The sequence below is a fragment of the Geotrypetes seraphini genome, chromosome 14 (genome assembly GCF_902459505.1).
Source record: "Geotrypetes seraphini chromosome 14, aGeoSer1.1, whole genome shotgun sequence".
In the NCBI taxonomy this organism is placed as follows: domain Eukaryota; kingdom Metazoa; phylum Chordata; class Amphibia; order Gymnophiona; family Dermophiidae; genus Geotrypetes; species Geotrypetes seraphini.
The window spans coordinates 3,144,130-3,166,221 of NC_047097.1; the positions used below are offsets into that span (position 1 = coordinate 3,144,130).

Consider the following 22,092-nt stretch of genomic DNA (forward strand, 5'->3'; position numbering starts at 1 on the left):
CCCGATGGCTCGGCATTCAAAATGGTGGCCACCATTTTAGAATTCGGAATGGCATGAGCAGGATTCCGGCCGAGGATTCAGTTTCAGTCGAAACCAAAACCAAAATCACTAGAGGAGGTTTTGGTTGGCCTCTAGTTTGGCCTCAGCAAATGCTACCCCCTAAGGGGCAATCCTATAAAGGTTGCCCAAACTTGAGCATTAAAATGCAGGGTGGTGAGCACAAATTCCATGAAGACACCTGGTTGTTCCAATTCTGTTATAGAACAGAGTATAAGTCAACATTTGTACACCAACATTTAAGCACTATCACACTCGCAAATGTTAGTGTAACTCAGTGTCTCTCAAAGAGTGATGTGCCCCAAAGAGATTCCAGAATTTTCCTTTAATTTTAAAAACTCCCTTCATAAGTATACATGTATGTCTTGTATGCAAGAGGGTCAATATTATGAGTATCTGTGTGCTTAAGGATACAACCGCCAAGACAAGCGTCATTCTTTGACGTGACTGATCTTTGAAAACTAATGGCAAGAAATTTTAGTTTAATTTTTATGAAGTAGTTATCCCAACTTGAGCAACAAAGCAATCGAGGCTTTGTTACCGTTTGGATCTTCTTATCTTTGCAAACTTGGGGCTCCTTTTACTAAGGTGTGCTAGCGTTTTTTTTTGCACACGCACAAGATTAGCACGTGCTAGCTGAAAAATTACCATCTGCTTAAAAGGAGGCGGTAGTGGCTAGTGTGGGCAGCATTTTAGCGCGCGCTAAAACCGCTAGCGTGCCTTTATAAAAGGAGCCCTTAGATTTTCACAGAAATTAAATTTAAAAAAAAAAGAAAGATAAGGACTGCAGATGGTAGATGATGAAATATGCATGTGGGCTTGTACTATCGAGCAGCGTTTTGCGTTAATTTGCACTCAAAAACAAGCAATTCTCTTCTATCTACTTAAGTTTCACCGTTGTTACAATTACCCATACATAGCTTAAAGAACTCACAAGTGTAATTTTATGTTGGTTTTGCAATTTTATCACTTCAATTATAATGTGCTGCGAAAAACATTTACTCTATTTACTCCATCTTCTATTAAACTCTGCTGGCAGTTTTTAGCGCAGAAAGCCGCACTAATGGCCCGCGCTGCTCCTGACGCTCATAGGAACTCTAGGAGCGTCGGGAGCAGCGCAGGCCACTCAGCGCAGCTCCCCTGCACTAGAAAACTGCCAACGCAGTTTAATAGAAGAGGCCTTTAGTGTGCTGGAGCTAAAAAAGTTTGAGAAACACTGGTGTACTTTAGTGTGTAACTTATATTATTCTATGGTAAATGTCTAAGCATTGGATCTGCCCATGCTCCATCCATATGTACGCTCCCCTTGCACAGGTTGTGCATTAAGGGCTCTTTTTACTATGCTGAGGTAGCGTTTTTAGCGCACGCTGAAAGACTAACGCCAGCTCAATGGAGGCGTTAGCGTCTAGTGCGCATGCATTAAAACCGCTAGTGCAGCCTAGTAAAAGGAGCCCCAAGTTTGTAGAATACCACTTATTAAGCAAATTTTTTTTCTTTTTTTGATCTGTTCGAATTAATTTTGCTTTTCTTTTAATTTTATGTTTAATTTTCTACTTCTTGCTAAGGTATTATTAGGTTGTCTTCAGGTCTTTGCTGGATTGAGAGGATCCTTGCCCTGATGATTACAACAGTCACTCTTTACCTGGATCTTCTCTAAGGAAAGGTTGGTAGCACTTTTGCTGTAGGTAGCAGCAGCCAATACTTTCGCAACCAGCTTTTCCATATTATCCCCGCCACATGGGACGTCTCAATATCTTGCTGGTCCAACACCCAAAAACTCCATCTCGGAATCTGGCATCAAGTTCTTATAAAATTGTCTATGCCGACCTTGACAAGCCTTCCCCCTTGGTTTTCGTTTTCCAGCAAAGCGCACGCTTCCGACAGAAATGGACTTCCTTTAACAAATTTCTAACCCGCTTAAACCCAACCAACACTTATACTCGTGAATGTTAGGTTCATGTACTAACCGCTAGTATTTTGTCATTTAGGCACTAAGATTATCAAATTAAGAGGCTAGGCTGTTGGCTTTGGCATCGTTACCCTATCCAGGACTCTGAACTCTTCCCTCCTACTGCTGCTGACCTCAACTTCCACTCATACCTTAGAGCAGGATGGGCAACCCAGTCAGGTTTTCAGGATTTCCCCAATGAATATGCGTGAGATCTATTTGCATGCACTGCCTCCACTGTATACAAACATATCACATGCATATTCATGGGGGGGAGGAAATCCTGAAAATCCGACTGGGTTGCAGCCCTTGAGGATCGAGATTTGTCCACCCCTGCCTTAGAAAGTCCAGTACAGCAAGAGTATTAGAATGCAGTGAGCACTGGGATCAAAAGTCATCCTGTGTTTCCAGGCCTAAAACCCGGATGGGTTAGGCTTGTCAAATCAGGCTGAGTTAGTACCATTAACATAGAGCATGTAGAGACGGTTGTTGGATTAGAGCCCCTGAGGTCTGGAGTGATCACGTGGGTTCCTTGATACCTAGGATAAAATTGTCAGAAAAAGGAAGGATGGAGTCAGGAACCTTGCTGCCCCCCCCCCCTCAAAAAAAAAAAAAGTTTGCTGCATCAGTCTAAGCCTGGTTTTAGTCCCCACAAACATGGATTAATCAGTCAAGGGTACCCTGATGGTCTGTTCCACAGCCCAAACACGCCAAAGTGCATCAATATAGCAAGCCAACTCCTAATAATAGTTTTCCATATTCTGAAAAAGGAAACTGATACCATCATCACATCTGGATAATTTAGGGTGGTCAAATTAAAGGCAAACTGTAAAGAACTGAGTTTTCTTCAAAGCCAATAGACCTCTAACTCTGTTCTACAGGCTTTTAATGTACAAACAACCTGTGGTTTTTGCACATTCTTCAGTCTGATTGCACTTGGTGTGTGGAAGTGGATGACTCAATAGGTCCGAAGTCTATAAATGTGAGTTTTCTCCACTGGAAACATGAATCTTGTGCAGTGCAAAGTGAGTTCTAAATGAGATCTATAGTAGAGAATGACACGGTGACAAAATTCATCACCGTTCCCGTCCTCACGGGAAACCATCTTCATGTCATGCTTTAAGGAGAGAGGGAAGAATCAGAGTATGAATGGCCACAACCACTGACCCGCAAGCTTTGCTTTGAAGAAGGACTGAGGTTGAAACAGACACTAGAAAATGACATGGGATTATTTCCCGCGGTTATCCGCGGGGAGGGAACGGTGATGAATTTTGTCACCATGTCATTCTCTAATCTATAGGATAAGCATCCAGAAATGTCACTGAAATCAAATTCTAAAATCAGGATGCAATACCATTTCAGCTGGTGTGCCCAAAATGCATCTTCATGTGCTGGGAAAGTCTGTTTCGTGTTTGGGCCATTCATTTCCTGCTCTCTTTATTCGGCTAGCTCATCTGGATCCAGGGCTGGAAATAGATGCCTGTTCATTTCAATAGCACGTTTTCCTAAATGTAGCCTAAAAATCTTTGCCCCCAAATTTTATCTGTTTGGATGCTTTACTAACAGTTACTCACCTGACTTGAAACAAGACCAATTCACACAAACCGCTGCTTTAACCCAGTATCTGCTCAGCTTGAATTTCACAGACCCTGCGCTCTGCAAAGTCAGGAGGAAAGATTGAGCCCTATTCAAGGAAGACTTGCCTGTTCTTGTGAAACCTTCACTGGGTTCCGGAAGACTGTCCACAGGACACTTGGGAAGCAGGGAGGTGTGGTCAGGGAGCCCTCGTAGCGAAAGTACTCATCCAATTGGGTGGGAAGCAGCTCCTGCACATTGAAACCTGGAACCTGAATTTTTTGATCTGGAAAAGATCCAGCACAGTTATGAATAGGTAGATAGAATATGCACCAATCGCTTCTTTATGTCTGAGTGGTTCCCAACCCTGTCCTGGAGGACCACCAGCCAGTCGGGTTTTCAAGATAGCCCTAATGAATATACATGAGAGAATTTGCATATAATGAAGGTGACAAGCATGCAAATCTGCCCTATGCATATTCATTAGAGCTATCCTGAAAACCTGACTGACTGGTGGTCCTCCAGAATAGGGTTGAGAACCACTGCTTGAGTGCTGCTTCTCTCTGACATTGCCCATGACCTTGGGCTAATCCCATCACCCACCACTGCCTCTGTTACAAACAAGGACTAGCTATATTAATGGGTGTTAATGATTTACCACCCCACCCCCCATTTTTTTCCACAAAGCTGCAGTAGCTGCTGCCCATGGCAAATGCTCTAATGCCCATTAAATCCCTATGGGCATCTGAGCGATTGCTGCGGCTTTGTAAAACGAGCCCTTAATGAAAACACCATTATTCTCAAAAGGGCCTACTTACTAATAATTTGCATCAGTATATATGTTAATACATGTTAAAACATGTAATCCCTAGGATTGTAAACCTTCAGAACCAGAGTCTTTCCAACTGTATGTGAATTCACTTGAGTCAAGATGCAGAAAGGTGAATACTTAAATCTACTGGGCTACAGACTCAATGACCTTTTGCTTTAGTTTTCCTAGAGTATGACTGAAACCCTGGTTCCTACAACTTCTCTTATATGCAATGATTCAGGAAACACCTTGTTGGCTTCCAGTGAGGAATACTAAACATTCCCCTTCTTAATTTGTTTGTGTGAGAAAGAAACGCCTTCTGTAGACTATACAGGAACTCTGAATAATTCTCTTATTTTCTCCCTGTTTGCTATAGGGAACGGGGTTTTTATATACCACTTGGACAAGGTTTACAATCAGATAATCAAGCATTTTTCCATATCTGTCATCGCAGGCTCACAGTCTATCTAATGTACCTTGGGCAGTGGAGGATTAAGAGACTTGCCCAGGGTCATGCCTTTCTGTCCAAGTTAGATTGTAAGCTCTTCCGAGCAGGGACCAGCTATATAAAATGCCAAAATGTACAGTGCTGCGCTATATAAGTGTACAGTACAGCGCTATATAAGTGATAAGTACTAGTAGTAGGGTCACACTCTCCAAAAGCACAAAGGCAGGAGTAGTAGCAACCAGCACAGGACCCTGAGTGTCAGTAGGCCCCAGTACCATGCGTGCATGAGTTTCCATTCTAAAAAGAAGCTCACATAGGAAGAGGGACTGGACCTGTGCTCAGAGACTCACAGTCCCCATGCTGACTGCTACGACTGGGCCTGGGTCACATTGGAGATCTAGAGCAGTGTATCGCAAACTGTGCCGCGGAGGAGGAGCGGTGCCGGCACCTGCTGACTGCCTACAAGACTAAACTAAACCTTAAGTTTATATACCGCATTCTCTCCATAAAGGTAGAGCTCGGCACGGTTTACAGGAACTTTAATATAAGGAAGGAAAAACATAATAAGAATTAGTGATTATAAAGAGGGTAGGGAGATTTACATTTTCCTGAGGCAATCAGCGGGCGCCAGTGCCTCTCCTCTATGGCCCTCTTCCCTCCTCGCACCCCTCACTGGCATCTCAGGGTCCACACACTTCCGGGGGCCTCGAGCCTTTAGTCGTGCTGCGGCTCGAGAAAGTTTGCGGGACACTGGTCTAGAGGAAGGGAAAGCAGCTTTGTTTTGTGACTCCATCCCTGATGTGACCTCATATGTGGTTCTGACCTGCTATTTGGGAAGCACGGCAGTAATTAGTGATTACAAAGGTAGATCCTACTACATATAGCTACTCACCTTTGAATTTCACAGCGTTAAAGTGGCAAAAGATCTTTTCAAATGAAGGATTGAAATTACCAATCTGGAATAGACACATGACAGCTTAAAATATAAATTGTTATATCTGGCCGTATATAATGCAATGAAGTTTATTCACAAGGATCAGGTATCAATACAGAATAACCCAGGTGATAACGTTTTTTTCACCCTTACTTCCCTGTGCACAATAGAGAGCTTTTCAACAGATTTTTATGCCCTCAGAGATGCCACCAGAAGATCACCATATCATATCTTCTGGCTTTACGCACCAAATCGTCATAGGGTCAAAATATTTAGTGTGTGTCTATTTCATTTATTTTTTGATTTTTTAGTTTTTAGTTATTTTAGCCTTAAAACTATAAATATTTTAAAGAAATTTTTCAATATTAGAATACTTAGCTGGCTGGTGGTAGATGATTAATAAGGGATTAATGAGCCAACATGTTTCACCCTTAGAGGGGGTTTCCTCAGGGCTACTATCCCTTTTTCTGCCAATTGTTCACGACATGACCACCCAGTAAAAGCACTTTTTATTTTATACAAGCAAGTCAAGTAAATGTTACAAACTTCACTGAAAACTCATTGAAATTTTTACTAAAAATTTATGACAGCTGATAGCATTTCATTTCTCTATCACATTAAGAGGAAACCAGTCAGCATTCAGCGCTTGGTGATCAGAATTTTTTTTAAACACTGACTGTCACAGGCAGACTGAGGCACAGATGCTCAATGCTGAACCATGTAAAGGTCTTCAATTTATATGCTCAAGTTTATATTATTTATGCTACGTCACAGCATTCTGCTAATCAATTATATTGCTTATCAATTTTTAAACTTTCACTTCAAACTTTTCCTTTTTCATTTACTTTTTTAGGATTGTGGCTATTTGTCACATAAACGTCATCATTCACAACCTCTCTCTCGCTGATGTCACTTTTTCGGCCGTCTCTAATCTTGTCCGAGGTAAGGCCACGTCAGCATATTAGTTCCTTTATAAGTAGGCTGCCCCCCCCCCCCCCCGGCCGCAGTCGTCTTTCCAATCAGTTTTTCAGCTGACTATCATAGGATGCTTTGGGGGTTATGTAACGTACACAGTAAGTAATGAGTTTCTTCATATTTTAACGCTGGTTAAGTTAGCCTGTCACTTTGCAGCAGTATTAAGTATTATTTGTTTATTGTTTTTGTAGCCATCCAGGAACCTTTGGCAGCTTTTGCAAGAAAGACAGGTTAGCCATTTAAACGGCTAAGTCGCAATTTGTGTATGCCTGCCCGCCATTCGTGGGAGTTTTAGTCTCCTTTTTTTTTTTTTTCACATCTTGTCGGATTTTTTTTCAGTTTTGTATTATTAATGCAGCCACTTTTTAAATAAGGTGACATGCGCTTGCTCACACCTTTAGTTTTCACGATTTGCAACTCACTCTTTAAACGCGTTTGTTGCCCCCTGCATGAGGTTGGATGCACATTCTTTTAGGTTTCTCTTTGAGTTTTCTCTTTGACGGATCACCACGTCGGGGCAGTAACTGCTTTGTTTTGGCATTCACAATGGTGTGTCGTTCTTTGTTTTGGTTTATCTTCCGTGCTCTGTTTTCATTTATTTATTCTTTTAGTCATTTCGTTTTTTGTACTTTGCTCTTTCTTCACCCGTCCTATTACTATCACTTATTATTCTAGTTCACAATGGATTTTATATCAAGACAATTTTTATGCTTCTATATTCGACTCCCTATCTTCATGTGTTGTTTTATCATCAATTCTTGATGTGATATTATTATGAATGCTATGTATTAATGATTTCATAATGCTTTTATATTAAGACAGTCTTTATATTTTAGATTTTGATATATTTTTAATAGTTTTTTTTATTTCATTATTGTTTTTATTTCATCTTTGATGTGATGTTTCATTTTCACTAATGTTGTATCATTTATTTTATTTTGTATGTTTTGATTGGATTTCCGATCCTCAAAAGGACCCCTCAAAACACAGCCGGTGTTGGTCTAGGTCCCAGTGCTTGTTTAGTTATTTTTTTTCACAGTTTGAAATAAAGTATTTTATATTGTAAACTCCTGGGTCAAAGGACTGGCTCTACTTGGTATACTTTGTGGACTTTCCTGCATATATTTTTGAACATTGGCTCTTCTAATCTAATCTAATCTTCAGTCTTATATACCGGATCATTCCTCTAGGGAACTCGACCCGGTTAACAAACTTTAAATTAATAATACATTAGTGATAATGTGATGAAACTCCAAAAGTAGTAAATAATAGCATTCATCCATTGATTAGAGAAATTCCCATGAGGCATCCTCTTTCAACTATCCGTTAGAAATTTCTAAAATGGATCAAAGATAAAGAAGTTCTAATAACAGAGGGAAGATCATTCCAAACTTTCACCATAGGGCTCCTTTTACTAAGCTGCGGTAGCGTTTTTAGCGCCCGCTGCAGATTAGTGCATACTAACCCCTGCGCTACGCTTCAAATCTAACGCCAGCTCAATGGAGGCATTAGCGTCTAGCGCACGTGGCACTGTAGCGCATGCTAAAACCATGAGCGCAGCTTAGTAAAAGGAGCCCATAGTATATGCCAAAGAATGTGAGAATTTACCCAAAGTTAATTTAAATTTTTGTAAATTCCTAGTAGACTGAAGACGATGAGAGTTAAAAGCAAGAGGAAACAATGGGGAAAAAAATACCATATAAACTCTTAAAAACAACATTAGCACACTTGAACTGAACTCTCCAATATATTGGAAGCCAATGTAATGCCCTCAATAATGGTCTAACATGGTCAAATTTATTTTTACTAAAAATCAGTTTGGCAGCCGTGTTCTGAATAAGCTGTAATCTCTTCATATTACATTTGCTTAAACCGATGTAAAGAGAATTAGCATAGTCCAAATATGCTAAAATTATAGCCTGGACTAAAATAAAAAAGTGATGCCGATGAAAAAAACTGCGAACTCTCCTTAGCATCCATGGACTCAGAAAACACTTTTTAGATATGTTATTAATTTGATTAGTCACACTGTACATCCTGAAAACAGTAACCATGATCTCTTTCTCTCTCCGAGAGATCCCACATGCCTATCCCAGGCCCGTTTGAATTCAGGCACAATGTCTGTCTCCACCACCTCTTCCGGGAGACTGTTCCATGCATCTACCACCCTTTCTGTAAAAAAAAAAGTATTAGCGTGTCCTTACACATATTTTTACAAAAGGCTCTGCATTCAGTGAAGCTTTTGTGACACTTGCAGAAAAGTCCGAATGTCCCGACTTGGACATCCCTTTTCTGACCCAGATGTACTATGCAAAATTAGTCTTGAAATCTCACTTATTTCTAGTAGGAACTATGCACTGAATTTGGATATTTTAGCCATTCTTTGATGAGACAAAGCCGATACATATGAACCAACTTACATCAATGAAAATGGCCAACACAGCTAATCCATCTGCTTTATCCACTGCTGTTGCCATATCTGGGTATTTATCAGAGTTGTAATGTACAATATGAAGCTGCAGGGAAACAGAGAGGGAATAATGAATTGTCCTTTGGATAATGTAAAGACATTTCTCAGACACTCCCATTACTGTGACTAGTTAAAAAAAAAAAATATATATATATATATATATCAATGGCCAACAACATGTCATATGATCAAATAACCCTTCAGGACACAATAGAACAGTAGTCAGGACCTACATGTATAGATTTATCCACCTAAAAATAGGTTTTCCAGGGGCAATCTATGAAGGTATCTGAAAATACAAGGATAAAACAGGGGAAACAAAACCACAGCCACAAAAGTACAGAACAAAAGTAGAATTGTCCCAATCAGAATGGTGCACAACAAAAAGTGTCTTTCAACTCATCTGATAAATCCAAATGCCTTTATTCAACCAAAATTCATAAAATGACTCTGTGACTCGACATGCGCATGTTTCGGCCCAAACGGCCTGCCTCTGCCGGGCCTGCCTCTGCCTGAAGAACTTCCTGCCTCTGCCGGGCCTTGAGCATGCATCTGCGCATGCTCAAGGCTTTCTAATTCTCCCTCTCGCCGAGGAGGAAGTTCTTCAAGTGGCACCGGCACTTCCTGTGGGCTGTGTGCCGGTGCCAGATGAGGGGGGTAAGTTTCAAGTTGTTTGGGCAGGGGGTGCTCGCAAATTGAGTCAATACTCGGTTTGCGAGACAAGTTTTGCGAGAATGTTTTGCTCGTCTTGCAAAACACTCGTAAACTGGGTTACTCGCAAAACGAGGTTTGACTGTATATGTAATCTAATCCAAGATTTCTGAATCGCTCTAATACCATTTTAGTTCAAGGCAATTTACATGAAAAAGAAGCCATAATAATAAGATAAAAAGACATCCTTTACAATTCTTTTACTAAAAACTACTAACTTTATAATCTATCATATAAAAATGTTTTCAACATTATACGAAATTTCCAATAACCAACTTGTCTTTATTTGTATAGGTAAATCATTCCAAATAACATATGCAGCATATGTAAAAGAGGAAATAGATGGACGGTTAAACGTATACCTCTGAAAGAGGGAAACTGCAATAAAAAATGTATTACTCAATCTATTAGATTAACAATGCAAACATGAAAAGAACAAAGGGAGATGATTGGAAGCCTCTGCCTTTATAATATGGTGAATCATCAAACAGTTTTAAACTCCACACGTTTTTCTATAGGCAGCCAATGAAGTTTCTTATAAAATATAGAAACACTATTGTATCTCTTGAATCAGCTACAATTTTTTTTTTTTTAAATCATTTATTCATGAAAAATTAGAGCTAAAGAATAGGGGAGGGTGTGACCATTTTTCTATGGAACATTAAGAACAATGGGGTCCTTTTACTAAGGCGAGCTAACTGTTTTAGAGTATAATGGACGTGTTAGCATTTAGCGCACGCTAAAACAGCTAGCGCGCCTCAGTAAAAAGGACCCCAATGTAACTGAACTATGTATTCTTTGGCTATAAGGTCAGAGCAGAATAACTGCAAGAAGCTCATAATACATCTAACCTGATATTACACCTTTACCCTATGTCTCCAAGTAGGCCTGTAATTACATTAATGCACTAAATACTTCAGTGGTTACAAACCACTCAACAAATTTAGCAGGTAATTATTTACTGCTAAACCCACCGACTGGTCACTAGCAATTATTTCTGTGGATTGCTTAGTGTTGTACTATTCATGGAACAAGTGAGAGACAAAGATAGTGGGCTCTCACCAATCAAAGCCGCCCTAGGCCGCACTTGTGAGGATGGGGTGCAGCTGAGGACTTTCATCCTTCAAAAATAGATGTGTGTTCACAAGACCAGGAAGTTGCATCAGAAGGAAGGCTCACAGCTGGTGTGGGCAAAGGGAATGAGCTGCTGTCGGCAAAGACCTAAAGAATATATAGGTACTGGGGGGGGGGGGTGAATCAGGCCTGCTCAAAGTTGGGTGTCTGGCTACGCCCCCTGGCATGGAGTAAAAAATATTTTTTTTTCCTTGTTGTTTTAAATGTACAACTATGTAACTTCATATTAGAAATGACTTAAAATCATTGTAGAACTGAAAAGGAAACATTTGATTTAGTGGCATAAAATTAAGAAAACTATTGATGAAGGAAGAGTAAGCCATGCACTGCTGAAAGCCAAGGACACTTATCTCATGCTGGGATGATGACAGCCGTGAAGCTGAAAATTTATGTACTGTAGAGTGTACTGCAAAAACAAAAAAACAGGCCTCACCATCTGGCAAAGTTTTCTATCCTATTCTTAAAATAAGTTTTATAAAACAAACTGTGGACTGAAATATAACTACCTTTAGTCCAGTGGTCTCAAACTCAAACCCTTTGCAGGGCCACATTTTGGATTTGTAGGTATTTGGAGGGCCAAAAAAAAAAAAAAAGTTAATGTCTTATTAAAGAAACGACAATTTTGCATGAGGTAAAACTCTTTATAATTTATAAATCTTTCCTTTTGGCTAAGTCTTAATAATAATAATATTGTAATTTATAGCTAAAGAGACATTTGATCAAGAAACTGTTTTATTTTACTTTTGTGATTATGATAAACATACTGAGGGAGCCTCAAAATAGTACCTGGCGGGCCACATGTGGCCCCCGGGCCGCCAGTTTGAGACCACTGCTTTAGTCTGTCTCTCTTACATTTCTACAACTATAACTACCGGTATTACAAAGCCATGGTAGTGATTGTCCTGTGGCAAATGCACTGAAGCCCATAGGAACTGAATGGGCTTTGGTAGGGCTACCAGATTTTCCGTTTGGCCTGCCCAGTCCCACCCATCCCAGTCCCATCCCAGCCCCGCCTCCCGCCGCCTGCCCTCCTGCCTGATGCGATGTGGAGGAAAGCTTTCCAAAACCTGGACAAAGTGCTGGGTTTTGAAAAGCCGTCCAGGGAAATCCAGATGTCTGGTAACCCTAGGCTTCGGTGCATTTGACGCGGAGAGAATTGCTATGGTGGTTTTGTAAAAGGAGCCCTATTTTTGTACAGAATTATAAGTTTCAGCTCTCACAGTCGTCATTTTCAAATAATCAAAATCAGCAGCATTAATAACTCCCCATACTAACCAAGATGAGCGGCTTCAGTTGTAAATTTTTCCTGGCTCTGATAATAAGAGCTGCTCTAAATTACTGGTTCAGAACATGCTCTTACCTCAGCTGCAAACTGTCTTCCACCGATTCTGTGCTCAGAGCCCATGGGCTTGTTCCTATTTCCCCAGTGCAGGTGAAGCTGAGAAGCGGTGTATCGGAAAGGAAGACTGCGGATATGCATGCTGGATGGCAAGTGCATTTTCACTACAAGTAGGAGATGGCAAAGACGGATTTGAGGATCATCTCTGAAGAACTGCAAAAGTAGCCTAAGGGAAGCTCTCTGATTTTTTTTTTTTTTTCAATAGTTCAAGGGTAGATTTTTTTGGAAGAGGATATAAAATTCTCTGGCTTTCAGAGAACAAAGAGAAAACCCCAAACGGGCTTCAGCATTCCTTCTTCTAGTTTGAACGGTGCAATTCAGCTTTTTAATTCTTCTGTGCATGTGCCCAATTTTGTTGGCATTTGGGGGCTCATTCTATACAGGGCGCTTAACTTACCGCCCTTTTTACATAAGCCCGGAAGAGGTTTTTAGTATCGGCCGATGTGCTGACTTCTCTGCGCTGCTCCGATGACTGTAGGAGTAGCGCAGAGCATTCAGCATGCCAGCCGGCACTAAAAACCTCTTACACACTTTTGTAAAAGGGGGGGTTAATTGGCAAAATACTCTTAATAGCCTCAATAATTGGTGAAAAATGAAATTGGGCGTTAGGTGCCTTTTGCATGGTGCCTAATGGCACCTAAGGCCTAAGTAGGGATGTCTCTGGGGGGGGGGGTGTGACTTAAGCGCCACTGAGCGAGATTCTCCAAAATCTTTAGGCGCCCAAAATGTAAACCTTGGCCTACATTTCAGGTGCTTAAGTTTTTACCTAGGCACCACTAGCCGTGATTCTATAAATGGCGTCTAAGGGTTCCTTTTACTAAAGGTGTGCTAGCATTTTTAGCGCACGCACGAAATTACCACGCACTAAACCGCGTGCTACGCTTCTAGAATAGCGCCAGCTCAATGCTGGCATTAAGGTTTAGCGCGCGGGGCGTAAAAGGAGCCCTAAGTGTGATTGGCATGTGGCCGGTACCATTTCTCTAAGCGCTGGCTGATTTAGGCGTCGTTTATAGAATCAGCCCTTTGGTGCATTTAGAAAAGTCTTCCCAGTTTACAAGACTGAGTAGCAATTCTATAACTCATTAGCTTATAATTATAATCACTTGTTACCCAAGAGAAACCTATATTTATTACATTTTTCAACTTCCCAATGTTTTCATTTCTAAAATCACTTGCTGGTACACAGATGCATTTTGGACATGCAAATAATCTGGACTGAATTTGTGGCAACCTTCCAAGTGTGGCCACTGGTGTGTTACAAAATTCTACCCTCCTAACTTCCTGCCAGACTTTTGAATATCTATTACTTAGGCACCGGAAAAACAGAGGAAAGGGGTGAATTAATGAACGTTTTGCAAACGTACCCATAGATATTTTTCTGCACATTTTATATAAGATCATAAATAATGCTATACTGCATCAGGTCAGTAGTCCATAAACCCAGCATCCTCCTGTCTTCAGCATGGCCAACCAGCGTCACTTGGAAGTATCCAGCATATACAAATGGGGAGATCCACTCCATGCTGCTCACTTCCAGGGATCAACCTCATGTCTGCTTGGTTAATGCATAATAATGGACCCACCTGATGTCCTCAAGGAACCTGTCCAAATCTGTTATGAAACCCTATGCTATTATTATTTTATGTAGGAGCGAATGTTTGCTGTTTGTATGGGTTGTCTATCCTATTTAACATTGGAATTCCTCTCTCTATATCTATTTTTAAAATATTTAATTGTATTTTGTAAACCGCTTGGACCAATAAAATGAACGAGCGGTATAACAAGATTAATAAACCATAACCATATGATAAGCATTGTCTTCAATATCATAAGAGACAGTGCTATATTAATATCCGAACTATAGATTCATAAACCCATTGTAAGTCAATAGACCTCTACCACAGCAATCTGTAAAATCCTAAGGAAATCCATAAAGAAAACGTTTTTAGTAAATCAGTGGGGTAGCAAAAGCCTCAGAAGTAAGGGAAGTTCTTACATGACGCTGTACAGCATTCATACTTTCCCACCTTACAATCACTGGCATAAAAACCTCCCCAAAAGTTTTATTATTTTTTATCTGCTTTTATCTTCATATGTATTTCTCAAAATACAGTTCATATTTTCCTCATTCAAAATCCCAGCAAGCAGCTTAAAGGTAGGAAATCTACTTATCTCAGTTATTCACTCAAAGGAATCCAGCAGCAATCCATTGTCATCCAAATTTATACTTTTCATTGAATAACTATCTAAGAGGGTGAATTTTCCACTGGTTTTCTTTCAGCAGCCTCCAGAATCTGAAGGAAGATTGTATCAACAGCTTAGTTCTTCTTACCTGAATGCCCATTGTTGGAAATGGTAAAGTGTTCTGGGAAGGACACATTATAGCCTACGAGATCTATAGGCGTGAGAGTGGAGTCATATTGCAAAACGTCATTATGAAAGTCGATTGGAGATTGAAAAACTCCTCCACAAAATGGATACTTCTTTGGCCAGTTTTCCTCTCCATCAGGGCCTGGAAAAATGAATAACGTGAATAGTCAATAAGGGACATGTTCTCCAAAGGTTGCCTTAACTTAGGTGATGGTAGGTACCTAAGATAAGTGGGAAAAAAACCACCATTTAAAACACCACTTAAAAAATTTTTTTCAAGGGGCCTAAAAAAATGGCACTGGAATCATGCCATCATAAGCAAATCCAGAGGCATGATTCATGTTAGAGAAAGGACACAGGGGCAAATTTGTCCCCGTCCCCCCATCCCATCCCTGCGAGTATTGTCACTGGCACTGTTTCTGCCCCGTTCCTCTAAGCTCTGCTTAATAGCACAAGCTTCAGACACTTATGACTTTTTAAAAAATAATCATCTTTATTGCATGAGAAAATGAACAACATACACTGATGAATAAGCAAATCAAACAAGTACTGAACACAGAAAGTTGTGAAGTGGAAAAGAACAATTTTACAATTTTTCAACCCATCCCCTACCTCCCTCAGAATCCCACCCCCCTTCCCCCTCCCGAGGTAGGTGTGCAGTAGCAAGGAATCTAGAGGTCACCACCATGGCCTAGGCAAGCCCAAGGGCGGACTGAGAAGGGACACTTATGATTTTAAAGTGTTTGAGGCTTGTGCAGATGAGGACGGAGCTTAGGCATTGGTGGAATGAGGCATTATGACATCACAATCTGAGCACTAGAATGTTGCTACTTATGATTTTAAAGTGTTTGAGGCTTATGCAGATGAGGACGGAGCTTAGGCACTGGTGGAATGAGGCATTATGACATCACAATCTGAGCTCTAGAATGATTTTAAAGTGTCTGAGGCTTGTGCAGATGAGGACAGAGCTTGCAGGAATGGGGCAGGGACAGGAAAAGAACTGGCAAGAATGGGACGGGAAAATGAGTCCCCACGATGACAGGGAAAAAAATTGTCTCCATGTCACTCCCTAATTCATGTCAAAGATAGGCGCAAGAAATGTAGGCCTTGAAAACTTTGGTCTACACTTCCAGCACCTATCTTTGAATAAGGCGGCCACTGACAATGGTGCCATTTAGAGAATCTGGGCCTAAGGCCGTGGCTCGAGGCATCTGGAAGTACGTTGACTTTGACGCAATGATTTCACGCGCATGCATGCGTGAAGACCCTCCAGACAGGCCCTGAACCACCGGTGTGGGGGCGCCAGCAGGGAAGACACATGAGAGAAGGAGAGGCACTGTCGCCGGCCGATTGCCTACAGGATGTGCCTCTCATTGTGAGAGGCACGTCCTGTAGGCGGTCAGCTGGTGCGGTGCCTCTTCTCCCCAGCATCTCACAGCACACCTCAAATCTCAGGAGTCGCACTAGTGTGCCGCAGCACACAGTTTGCGATACACTGATCCACACAGCGCCTTAAGCACCGGTAGGCGCCTAAGTGAAAAAACGCCGTTTAAAATGTTACTTAAGAAAAATTTCAAGGCACCTACCAGGCCCTGGAATCGCACCAGCAGAGACGCCTACTGGCGTCTAATGCCACTGCAAGCATGGCAAACACCAGAAGTGACATTAAGCATCAGTAGATGCCTTCAGCGGTGCGATTCACATCAAAAGGTAGGTGCCGAAAATGTAGGTCTTGAATATCCTGGCCTACATTTCTGGTGCCTATCTTTGCTGGCGGTGTGATTAGTCTAAAGGGTGCCATTGCGCAATTGGCATGCGACCAGTGGCTGCTTTTAAGGGTTCATAGACAAAATCGCGCGAGACAACAGCGCGCTGACAACTGAGCGCAAGGTTGACGGCGCGCCGAAGAAAAGCACTATTTTAAAGGGTTCCGACGGGGGGTGTTGGTGGGGGAACCCCCCCATTTTACTTAACAGACATCGCGCTGGCGTTGTGGGGGGTTTGGGGGGTTGTAACCCCCCTCATTATACTTGAAACCAAACTTTTTGCCTGTTTTTTAGGGAAAAAGTTCAGTTTTAAGTATAATGTGGGGGGTTACAACCCCCAAACCCCCCACAATGCCTGTTAAGTAAAGTGGGGGGGTTCCCCCCCACACACACCCCCGTCAGAGCCCTTTAAAATAGTGCTTTTCTTCGGCGCGCCGTCAACCTTGCGCTCAGTTGTCGGCGCGCCGTTGTCTCGCACGATTTAGTCCCGTCACCGCTTTTAAGACAGCTGCCAACAACAGCACCGTTTAGAGAATCCAGGCCTAAGTGACTTGGAGGGGACCCAAGAAAGACTAGTCTGCAATTTTGGGATTGAGTGGCATGAAAGATCATTTTCATGGAAAGTGAGCACAGTACTCTGTCCATTTGAAATGTTTCATTTTTTCATTTTTAATTAGACTTCAGAAAAAAGAATTTGCTCTACAACATATATTGGAGTGTTGTTTTTTTCTTAATTTGGTCTAGGTCCAGTTAGTTGCACAATGAAATAGCTGAATAAAAAAAATAAAAAATAACGAAGTGAATATTCTTCAAAGGCATGGGGGCCGCATAAAAAAAATGAATAATTTATCGTCTTATCTTTATGCCAATATAATCAGCTGCCCTATCTGTTTCAGTAGGATCACTAAATACGTGATCTGAACAATTGTACTTTAACCTTTTCATGTCCCATGTTGCATGGCAACTGAAATAAGTTAGAACATAAGAACTGCCATCTCCGGATCAGACCTTCGGTCCATCAAGTCCGGCGGTCCATACACATGGAGGCCCAGCCAGGTGTACACCTGGCGTAATTTTAGTCACCCATATCCTTCTATGCCTCTCATAAGGAGATGTGCATCTAGTTTGCTTTTAAATCCTAGAACGGTGGATTCCGCAATAACCTCCTCTGGGAGAGCATACAAGGTGTCCACCACTCGTTGCGTGAAGCAGAACTTCCTGATATTTGTCCTGGACTTGTCCCCCCGTAGCTTCAGTCCATGTCCTCTTGTCCATGTCACATTGGACATTGTAAATAATTTTTTTTCCTGCTCTATTTTGTCAATTCCTTTCAGTATTTTGAAAGTCTCGATCATATCCCCTCGCAGTCTTCTTTTTTCAAGGGAGAACAATCCCAGTCTCTTAAGTCATTCCTCGTATTCCAAGTTCTCTATACCTTTTATTAGCTTCGTTGCTCGTCTCTGCACCCTCTCCAGCAGTTTTATATCCTTATTTAGGTTGAGAAACCAATGTTGGACACAGTATTCCAAGTGTGGTCTGACCATTGCCCTATAAAGCGGCATTATAACTTTCTCCGATCTACTCGTGATTCCTTTCTTTATCATGCCTAACATTCTATTTGCTTTCTTTGCCGCTGCCACGCTTTGTGCTGACGGTTTCAGGGTCCTATCTATTAGTACACCCAGGTCCTTTTCTTGTTCGCTCTTGCCCAGAGTTGCACCTGACATTCTATACTCGTGTTCCTTGTTCTTTCTGCCTAAATGCATTTATAGGCATGGAAATGTTATGGACACTAAAGGGTTAAATGAATAAGTTGTTTTTGTGATCCACATAAAAACACATATATTTATCTGAATGGTGGCTAAATATCATTCCATACCAAGAGCATTTGGAGACTCGATAAATGATCAAATATAAAGAGAGAGATAAGTTCAGTAACACGGCAGTCTGAGCTGCTTTATTAAGAGCAATAAGCCCTTTACGGCGATACCAAAGGTTACATCATAATAGATCTCTCTTCTATATATTTTTTAGCCCCATAAATATAAACACACTTCAATCCATTTGAAGTCTAAAATCCACTTAGCTGAAACATATTGTGAAATTTCTTGCTGGCCTCTCTGTCTCAGTTGAACGAATGGAAGTGCGTTTATATTTACGGGGCTATGATTAGATTCACAGTGACATGTTGAGTTTGTGCACAGAGACCCTGAATGAAAATTGTACAATTGACACTTGTGGCCTGCCCTCTCTCCCCCCTCTCCTCGGCGGACTTGCACTCCTGCAGCTGCGTTGTTGGACACATCAAAGGGAAATTGAACTTCACTCAGGGGTCTACTGTTGACGGCACCTGGCCTTGCCTGTCCGGTGACTGGTGTCATGGTGGTCTTCATTGGCATGACTCCTGGTCCTGCTTCTTTGGTGGCGGCTGCTTGACCTGGTTCTGCAGAGACTCAGAGACTTTTCTCTCTCTCTCAAATTTGTTTTATTTTTAATTTTTTATCTTCTTTCATTATTTCTATTTTCAGTTTCTTTGATTTTTGATCTTGAAAATGTATTACGTATTTTTATTTTAATCGGGTACTTTAGCTAGATTGTGAGCCGTCAGGACAGACAGGGTAGTTCTTCTCAAGTACCTAATTTCATTTTAGTTTGCTGCATTGTAAACCACTTAAGTCAGTAAAATGTAGGAGCGGTAGATCAAATCTTTTTTTTTTTTTTTAAATAAATTTAATAATTAACACTATCAAATGATACCAAGGAAAAAAAGGTTTCTAACACCAAATTTAAACAATAATTATACAACACAAAAAAAATCCTTTTCAAGTCCACAATAATGGGGAGACATGCTACTTTACAACTAACAAAATTAAAGGAAAACTAAGAAATTATTCTTGATTCACGGGGCAGCGAAGAAGGTCTCCTCCGTCGTCCCAATTAAGAACAAGCAGCTCCCAAAGACACCGCGGCAGCAGGCTGCAATTTAAAGAAAATCCCAGCTAGGAGAGACGGACCTGATGACGTCAAGGGTCCGTCCTCCACAGTGCCTGCCTGAATTCCACCTCCGGGGCCAGCCGCCACTGCGGGCAACACGGGGCAGCGATGAAGGTCTCCTCCGTCCCAATTAAGAACAAGCAGCTCCCCGATCAAATCTTAAATAAACTTGAGAGATCTATTATGATGTAACCTTTGGTATCACCGTCAAGGGCTTGTGAAGCAGCTCAGACTGCCGTGTTACTGAATTTCTCTCTTTATATTTGATCATTTATCGTGTCTCTGAATTCTTATGGTAGAAAGGAGCTTTGATATTTACTACTACTACTCATTTCTAACGTGCTGAAAGGCATACGCAGCGCTGGACATGTGTATTTATTGTATTTTCCTTTGGGAACTTTTCTTGGTGTGACTGAACATCATTGTCATATGGATACATTGAAGCTCCTGCCTTAGACTGCCCCTGGCCAATGCTTTCCATAAACTGATAACGGGTGACTATCAAATTGCTTGTAAAAAACAAAAAAAAAGCATAGCACTGAGATGGTATAAATATCCCGTAACAATCCCACCCCAAAGAATTTATCCCGGACACTTCAGAAGTATACAATTGCTGCAGCCTCTGAGGGTGGTCCCCCTTGCCTTAACCTCTGCCCGAGCATTTTGATATGGGTAGGATGTTAATCTGAGAGCCTACATCTGATTTTTTTCTTATCCCGAGCCCGAGCAAAAGTGAAAGAGGTTGCTGAAATATGCAGAATGTCACCATATTTTCAAATATGGGAAGATTTTTAAACTTTTTTAGGTGCAGAGTTCCCCCTGAAGTAAAATTGTCCTAAGCAAAGGGAGGGGTTGATGCCAAAAGACAAATTTGGGCTTTGGAAAATCAGTCTTGGGTGATAGGGAACTATTTTCCTTTGCTCTCATGCTATGGGACTTCCAGGTCCTTCACTAAGAATGGATGCATTCATCTTCTTTCCTCCCCTAGCTTTCGGCGTACGTGCCTTATCAAGAGTCCGTCTCAAATGTAGGCCCCCATGAACACACGCACTTGTTTCTACCTTGCTTTCACTAGACTTTCCGACTCTTTGACATCTTGTCCTCATGACTCCTTGTTGTGTGCTTTCGTCTCATCGTTGAGGCCTGTCCTTGGCTTCTGATTCAGTGTTTACCACATAGTACCACATAGAAAAAAAAAAACCTGCCCTGTGTCTCTCTTCAATATGTGTTAGAACTAAAATGTATTCTCTTTGTAATTGCAGTAATTAGGAGACCTTAGTAATTATCCTACACCAAACGTACTTAACAAAGGCGCTCAGTAGATATACCCTATACATCATGTTCTTCCACAGAATGTACACACAGTACAGTACAGCATATAAAAATTCCAATCCACTGAAGAGAATCAAAAATGAAAAATATAAATCAAACTCAAAAGCAAAGTCTCATCCTATATAATAAAAGGCTAACTCGCGCATGCGCACTTCTATTTGCGTGTTCCGTGCGCTGTAGGTCTGTGGCCGAAGGAGTGCGCATGCGTGCGAATACGTCACCACCCGATCGCCTCCACAAGCCGGACCGCAGCCAGACGACGATCTCCGTTCCTCCTGCACCATGGCACACCAGGCATGTCCCTGCCTCCCCCGCCGCCGGCCTCGGGTTCCTGGGGGCCGGCGGTGCGAGCCGCCCGGCCGGTGATGAGGCCCCGCCTCCCCGCTACACAGCGCCGCCAGACCCGACAAAACGGCCCTACACTCACAGACCCGCGAGCAGGGTTGCCATGGAAACCCAGCCGTTATAACATGCAGTCGCGCAAGGGTCAGTGAGAGGGGATCAGGAGCTAAAGAGAGATTGAAAAAAACAAACAAACAACAGTGCACAAGTAGAGAGAGACACACAGACAGTCACAGAAGGACAGGGGGCTAAAGACACAGATTGAAAAAATAACAAAACACAGAGGACAAGGAGAGAGAGACACACAGACACTCACAGAAGGACAGGGGGCTAAAGAGACAGATTGAAAAAATAACAAAACACAGAGGACAAGGAGAGAGAGAGACACAGGGAAAAAAATGACAAACAGACATACAGCAGCCAAGGAGACAGACAGAGAGACAGTGGGCAAGGAGACAGCAAAAAAAAAAAAATACAAACAGCCAATGAGACAAACAGAAAAAAAAATAAAATACAATGCCCAAGGATAAATTCAGGAAAATAAACCATACAGACATACAGTGGCCAAGGAGTTAGACTGCAAAAAAACACATACAGCAGCCAATGAGACAGACAGACTGACAGCGACCAAGTAGACAATCAGCAAAAAAAAACAAACAAACACAGAAAGCAAAAAAAGAGAAACATACAGCGACCAAGGAGACAGGCATGCAACAAATAGGAAAAATATAAAAACTTTTAATAAATCAACCATACGTGAAGAAGGAATAAAAAAAAAAAAGGAAGAGACACCTACAGGGAAACACAGGATCAAGAGCATACAGAG

General features: G+C 41.6%; 1 protein-coding gene across 1 annotated transcript in view; it reads right to left on the bottom strand.

The window, feature by feature from the left end:
- Positions 1-22,092, bottom strand: part of CA12 (carbonic anhydrase 12) — an 85,597-nt gene that overhangs the window by 24,817 nt on the left and 38,688 nt on the right. Inside the window, exons 3-7 of the mRNA XM_033921048.1 lie at positions 14,795-14,974; positions 12,424-12,566; positions 9,169-9,264; positions 5,732-5,795; positions 3,709-3,866 (exon numbers count right to left, since the gene is read on the bottom strand). Coding sequence (XP_033776939.1) covers positions 3,709-3,866; positions 5,732-5,795; positions 9,169-9,264; positions 12,424-12,566; positions 14,795-14,974 — 641 coding nt within the window. The remainder of the gene's footprint in view (positions 1-3,708; positions 3,867-5,731; positions 5,796-9,168; positions 9,265-12,423; positions 12,567-14,794; positions 14,975-22,092) is intronic.